This window comes from Beta vulgaris, chromosome 7 (genome assembly GCF_026745355.1).
Source record: "Beta vulgaris subsp. vulgaris cultivar EL10 chromosome 7, EL10.2, whole genome shotgun sequence".
Taxonomy (NCBI): Eukaryota; Viridiplantae; Streptophyta; class Magnoliopsida; order Caryophyllales; family Amaranthaceae; genus Beta; species Beta vulgaris.
Window position 1 is genome coordinate 14719787 of NC_079208.1, and position 6562 is coordinate 14726348.

Sequence of the window (6562 nt, forward strand, 5' to 3'; positions counted from 1 at the left end):
TCAAATGTCATGCGGACCATTATATAGATTATACTCCATCCGGTCTTATTAGTTTACCCTTGACACTATTTACATACATGACTTTGACTATCTCTTGTAATTTGTATTTAAGGAAAAATATAGTCATATGAGATCTTGTTGGATTCGTCATAATGTGTATTATCCAAATATCAACTTTTTGTAATTTTTACTTACTGAAAATTAGAGAAATTAAAGTTCAAATTAATATCTTGGTAAATATGCTTCAAAAAAAGGGTAAACCAATAAAGTCAAGAGGGAGTAGTTTTTAAGAGTAGGATGAAAAGAGAATATTGAAAAGTTCATTGGAAAATCGTTAGTCGTTACTAATTTACCATGGTACCTACTCTCGGGTTGAGGCAAGATATTGGGACGTCCTCGTTCGTTTGTTCCCCCCCACGACCACAACACAATAATATCTGTTATTGAGTCGCTCCCTCATTTTCCCCTTTTTCCTTTTCTCCTCTTCCTTGCCTTCCGACACCCCCTTCGATCTGGTATTTCCCCCTTTTTCTGTCTTCAATAAATTTTGACTTTGTCCCAAATTGCGTGTTTTCATTAGAATTCTTTTCCATTTCATCTGTGTTAGGGTTTGTGCTCGTCAATTTCATCTTTTTAGAGGTCGAAGAACATCATTTCCATGGCTGCTCCACCTGCTAGGGCTAGAGCCGATTACGATTATCTCATTAAACTTCTCTTGATCGGTGATAGCGGTAAACTTTCTTAATTTTATAGATTATCGTTTTTCTTTCTGTTTCATTTTTGAGAATTTTTTTTCTAGATCAGACTATATTCATTGTAGATTTGCAAGTTTCATTCGCTACCTTGTTGTATATTATTGATGTTTTTTAATTGGGTGCTGAATTAATATGATGTGAACACATTTAACCTAATGGCTGATGGTTTATTTAGGATTTCGTACATTGAGGTTGCATTATGTTGCTTTCGAGCTTCGATTTACATTGGTTTATGTGACTATCTTAATGTGCATTTCGAATGCGTTCTATGAGTCCTTACTTATGTTCAATCCCTTATTTGGAATGAGTATATTGACCTGATGAGAGTTCTAAGAAGATTGTTAGTTATGAGGACAATGCTGCAAAGCAGTTTTACAATGGATAGTAGTAGGCGTTTCTGCTCTTATCATTGGTATCCTGCGGCAAATTTGTCTTCCATTTCTTGTTTTTGCATCTAGAGTGGAATTTAGGATTTCCCAAACTTTTAAAATAAATATTTGTGTGGATGAGTTGGGAAGGTTAAGTTGCTGCCTTTTAGAGAAGTCGCTAATATGTTGACACAAGTTTTAGATATATGATAAGGATCACCTAAATATTGTTAAGGATCATCAAATATATTGTTGAGGCTCAGTTAAATATTTGTTAACTCTTGATTGAACCAATGTGTATTTTAAGAGTCTGAAGTAGGGGGAAGAGAAGATAATTATTACCATTACATTGCTTCTATCTTGTTTTCTTTGCTGATTATGAATATGTTCTTTTGGCATTTTTTGTTCTTGTTCCTTTGCACATCAAATTGCAACTACAAATTTATATTTGAAAGAATGATCATGGAAGGAGTTTGCACTTGGTACAAATAGGTTGTGGTCTAGGTTTGTAGTCCTTCCATCGATACCAGTCAGATGGCTGATAGCCAATGAGAAGTATCTCAGGTTCTCTTAGCATTGACTATTGTAGCACTCTACTCTTTGTTTCTATTGTTGTATACAGTAGTGTTATTTTACATACTTGGGTGCTGGATCAAACATTCAGATCTATTTATTAATTACTGCTTGCTGTTATCTTTTTGTTTAGATTCTTGGATGGCTGGATTATGCGTTTAGATTCATCTAATGTATTTCTGTTTGATGTTAATGTTTGCTAGGTGTGGGTAAGAGTTGCCTTCTGCTGCGTTTTTCTGATGGATCTTTCACTACAAGTTTCATAACAACTATTGGGTAGTTGCCTTAGATTTTATTACACAAGCTTTATATTATTATGTTATGCTGTGTTCTTACGACATGGAGGCCTCATTTTGCAGCATTGATTTTAAGATACGAACCATAGAACTTGATGGCAAACGGATCAAACTTCAAATATGGGATACAGCTGGTCAGGAACGCTTCCGGACAATTACTACTGGTAATTAGATTTTCTTGTCAATGTCTTGATGCATTCTACATGTCTTACCTCCTCTGCCTCCCCTTTCATTTAATAAAGAAAAAAATTATGAGAAGCAAAATAGAATTTGTCTGATACTAGAGGGGTTTCTTCCATAGGAAAAATGTATCGATGTAGGTCTTTATGCTTGTATGTGAAGTTCTATGTTTTCCTAAGCCCTGTCTTGAAGGGTAGGACCGTAGGGTTCTCCTTTTGTCTCAAGGTTTCGTTGAATGTCTCTGATCCTTTTGGGGATGGGGGTTTGGGTTAAAGTGGAGTCAGATTAGAATCTTCTAGTATGTGGCCTTTATGTCTACTTTTGGAAGCTTTGTGTTTGTGGAAATGGTATAAAGTCATATGTTGTTAATGTGTTTCTAGGATGTTATCATTTGTTTCTTTTCATTTTGGAGTCTCCTTTCCCCTAGATGTCTTCCTTGGGATATGGACCTGAAAATCATAGTATCATCGCAATGTTTTGGAGGTTTGTGATATAGATATCTCTATCATTTTCAAGGGTGGAGTTGGTTTTTTAAAAAGAAGTCTCAGCATTTGATTTCGTTTTGGAACATGATTGCAAGTTGTAATATTTCCGCCCCCCTTCCTGTTATTATTTTTGAGGATCATCTCGTTAATCATAAGATCGTCAGAATTGGGAGACTTTATGGAGAGCTTTGTCATCTTTTTTCTAAGGATTGTGTTTGTTGTTAATCTAGTTTTGGTTACTGAATTGAATTGAATTGATTTGGATAATTGGATTGGATCTGTCTCCTGGGAAACTGTAGAAGTTAACTGTTTCTTAATTTTATGTAACTTCAGGAACATGTTGTATAGACCTCTTCAGTGTCCATTTGGTCTGTCAAAGTACTCTAAGGTCTTTTGTGTAGTTTTACAATAGTATCATTCGGAAATTTTTTAAATGGTTTTCCCATAAGATAGTTTTAGAAGTATGCTGCTAAGGGAAATTGTTACAATTATTGCTATTTTTGAAAATGAGCAATGTCTAGGCATTTGTAGTAAAGATAGTTTCAAGCCTTCTAAAGTTTCAAGGGAAGTTGGACTTTGTTCTTTACTACTCCTGTCTTTATCAACTTGCTACATTTGTTTTGCACATTTTTCAAGATCCTTTCGAACCATGCATATCTTATTCCCTTTAAGTAAATTTTATAAAAAATTGATATTGTGAATCTACTCGTTGAGACGAAACTAACAAGACCACACATGACTATATTTTACTTATACATGAAATTAAAATAATCGGTGAAATTTGATATTTTTTCCAATATAAAATGTAGCAAGTAATATCGACGAGGGGAGTAAATCATATTAGTAGCATCTTGTTATGTTTTCCTGTCATTCCCATGATTTATTTGTTAATATGGGATGGGATGATATGTTCTTGAAATATTTATTGTTGCACGATTTTGAATGGCAACGCATCCATTAATTTGTTTTGCAGCTTATTATCGTGGAGCCATGGGAATTTTGCTGGTGTATGATGTTACTGATGAGTCATCTTTCAACAGTAATCTCCTCATATTCTGTATATTGACTTTTGTTATTCCCCTCGTGCAAGTTTGGTGCACCACAATTGTGGGCACTCTTTAGTAAGGGAAGATGTTGTGAGCATTTTCTTTTTCATCTGTATATCGACTTTCTTCTTACCTATAATTTTAGTTCTCTTAAGTGGGTACTTTGGATGGTGGGAGCAGTAATATGTTATCTTTACGCACAGACATAAGGAACTGGATCCGTAATATTGAACAGCATGCATCAGACAATGTCAACAAGATATTGGTTGGTAACAAGGCAGATATGGACGAGAGCAAAAGGGTAATCTTGTTTATCTACCCTTCTGTCTTTCAGTCTGTTCATAAGATCATAGGGTTTGGTACTGATTCTAGGGTTCCAATTATAGGCTGTTCCCACCTCAAAGGGTCAAGCTCTGGCTGATGAGTATGGAATCAAATTCTTTGAAACAGTTGAGTAACTTGTTGCATATGGTTCCATTTCTTAGCTTGTAGTTGATATTATCATTCTTGCTGAGATTTCAATGTCACAGAGTGCTAAGACGAACTTAAATGTGGAGGAGGTCTTCTTTTCGATAGCAAGGGACATCAAGCAGAGACTTGCAGAATCCGACTCCAAGGCTGAGACTGTAAGACTGCTAATAGAATTCTTTCTACGTGCCTATTTTATGTAGGTATTTTAAGTACATGAGCATCCATAAAAGAACCCTCGCTTTCTGATGGCAAAATCTCATCAAATGTCGGACTGCTAATATTAGTGACCAGAGCAACTTTGTCCCTGTAACTTTGCATGTGGAGAAAATAGAAAAGATCTCTCTACTTGATACCGCCTTCATGTGGTTTGATTTGATTTTTGAAGTACTGATTGGAATGTTTTCTGTTGTGAACTTAGTGCGATCCTAAAATGTTTCTAGAGTATTGTTTCCTTGATTTTTCTTGGACAGCCCAGATAAAAGTTGAAAGTTAACATTTCACTTATCATCATAAAGTTCCAGCAGTTGATACCTTTTTGTCTTTGACATGCAGCCTGGTGGAGGACTCAAGATCAGTGCAACAGACCCAAGTGCCCCAGCCCCAGCTGCTCCCAAATCAGCTTGTTGTGGTTCTTAAGCTAAGTAGAAGATTTTTGTCTCAGGATTGCAAGGATATCCGCAGGATAATGAGTTTACCCGGAGACCTATTTCTGATGCAATATCACGGGTGCTTGTAGCTCTCCTAATCATTAATTTCTGCTGCCATTTCCGGTGTGAATGGTAGTTTACTTGTATGCGAAATTTATATTGATCTCTTTATCACTTTACTTTTTTGTCCACCCTTTAGACCTCACTGAGAGAACTTCTGCTTATTCATGTAGAAAGTAAAAGCCACTCGTTTTTAAACTGTTCTGGAAACTAATGAAGGGTATTAGGAGCTTCTTTTCGTTTTATGGATTTGATAAGGCGCTGCTTTGTAAATTTTCTTCTAAGCTACTGGTCCTTTTTGAATGCCAATGTATTTGGCTTTTTCAACAGAAAATGTCTGTAATTTGCAAGACATTACATGTATTCTCATTTATCATTGTTTTCATGTGATATTCTTTAAAGGTTAATGTTGGATGCTTCTTTAAGAGATATTTGCTCCTCCTCTCTCCGAAAGTCTGCAATGTCTTTTTTTTATTATCTTTTTGAGTTGGTGTGGGTTGATACTTGCATTGCGTCTAGCGAGTAGTGAGTTACTATGGTCTATGCCTCTATGGATAGACAACTTCTGTGATCAATGTTAAAAGACTAAAACATTTAGGAAAGATATACTACTATGACGCAACAATGGAACAAGTCAACAAAAGGTTCAATTGTATGTGCTATGAAGTACTACCCTGATACGTAAATAATACTTTCTCTGTTTCTTTTTACTTGCAATAATTTGACTTTCATACTTGCCAATGCATAATTTCAACCATCAATAAGTTTAATTATCGATAAATAAAAATTATAAAAAGTATATATTCAGAAGATATACATTCAAATGAAACTAACAAGATTTCACATGAATATGTTTTTCCTTAATTATAAATCACCAAACATAAACCAAGTAGAGTTGGTCAATAGTGTAAAAGTTAACCGTTGCAAGCAAAAAGAAACGGGGGAAATATGTTACACTTCTACGAGTGATTGACTTTGGGTTGACTATAAGGTGTTATATGTGTGTACGAACTTTGTTGGAAACGAGATAGAACTTCTAAGCACGTAGTAATATATTTTCCTACAAGAATTTTACCGAACTCAGTATGATCAACGAGTTTCACGGTACATACTTGTGGCATACAAAGAAGAATTTCAATAGAGTTCGGTTGATGACGAACTCTATTAGTCTACTTCACTGCAATGTGTTTAAAGGATATATTTCACTATGAACAAGGAGAGAAATCTAAAAATAATTATCCTCAAGCAAGTATGTGAATGAATATAACCCAATTTCATATGCGATCCTACCATATATACCATAGGCAGATTTAGAGAAGAAATGTATGAAAGCATACATTTCTTCACACAAATAGGCACACTCGGATTCGCGAAGAATCGCCTCAGAACAATACGGTGCGAGTGCACATATAACTTGGTGCGGGCGAAACAGGCTTGCTGATAGGAAAAATCATTTCCAAAAGTTTTTGGTGCAGGCATACCAAACACCATGCAAGCCTCTTTTCCTTCTCTTCTTCTTACCACATTTAATCAAACGCCAACACCGAAACGTAATATCATCACATAAACTAAACAGACGCATTTAACTATAAATGTTCCAACAATCCTCCTCCATTTATAATCTAAATGCTTTAAAGCCTAACCACTTGCAAGTAAGATAAAACAACTAAACTTGTGTATA

At 35.3% G+C, this 6562-nt stretch overlaps 1 protein-coding gene across 1 annotated transcript; it reads left to right on the top strand.

Moving 5' to 3' along the window:
• Positions 1 to 359: 359 nt before the first annotated feature.
• LOC104898778 (ras-related protein RABE1c) lies at positions 360 to 5266 on the top strand. Its single transcript, XM_010685882.4, has 9 exons — positions 360 to 515; positions 608 to 731; positions 1900 to 1972; positions 2056 to 2156; positions 3631 to 3696; positions 3907 to 4004; positions 4090 to 4152; positions 4234 to 4329; positions 4727 to 5266. The coding sequence occupies exons 2-9, from the start codon at positions 659 to 661 to the stop codon at positions 4808 to 4810; spliced, it is 654 nt and encodes a 217-aa protein (XP_010684184.1). The 5' UTR covers positions 360 to 515; positions 608 to 658; the 3' UTR covers positions 4811 to 5266.
• Positions 5267 to 6562: the final 1296 nt, after the last annotated feature.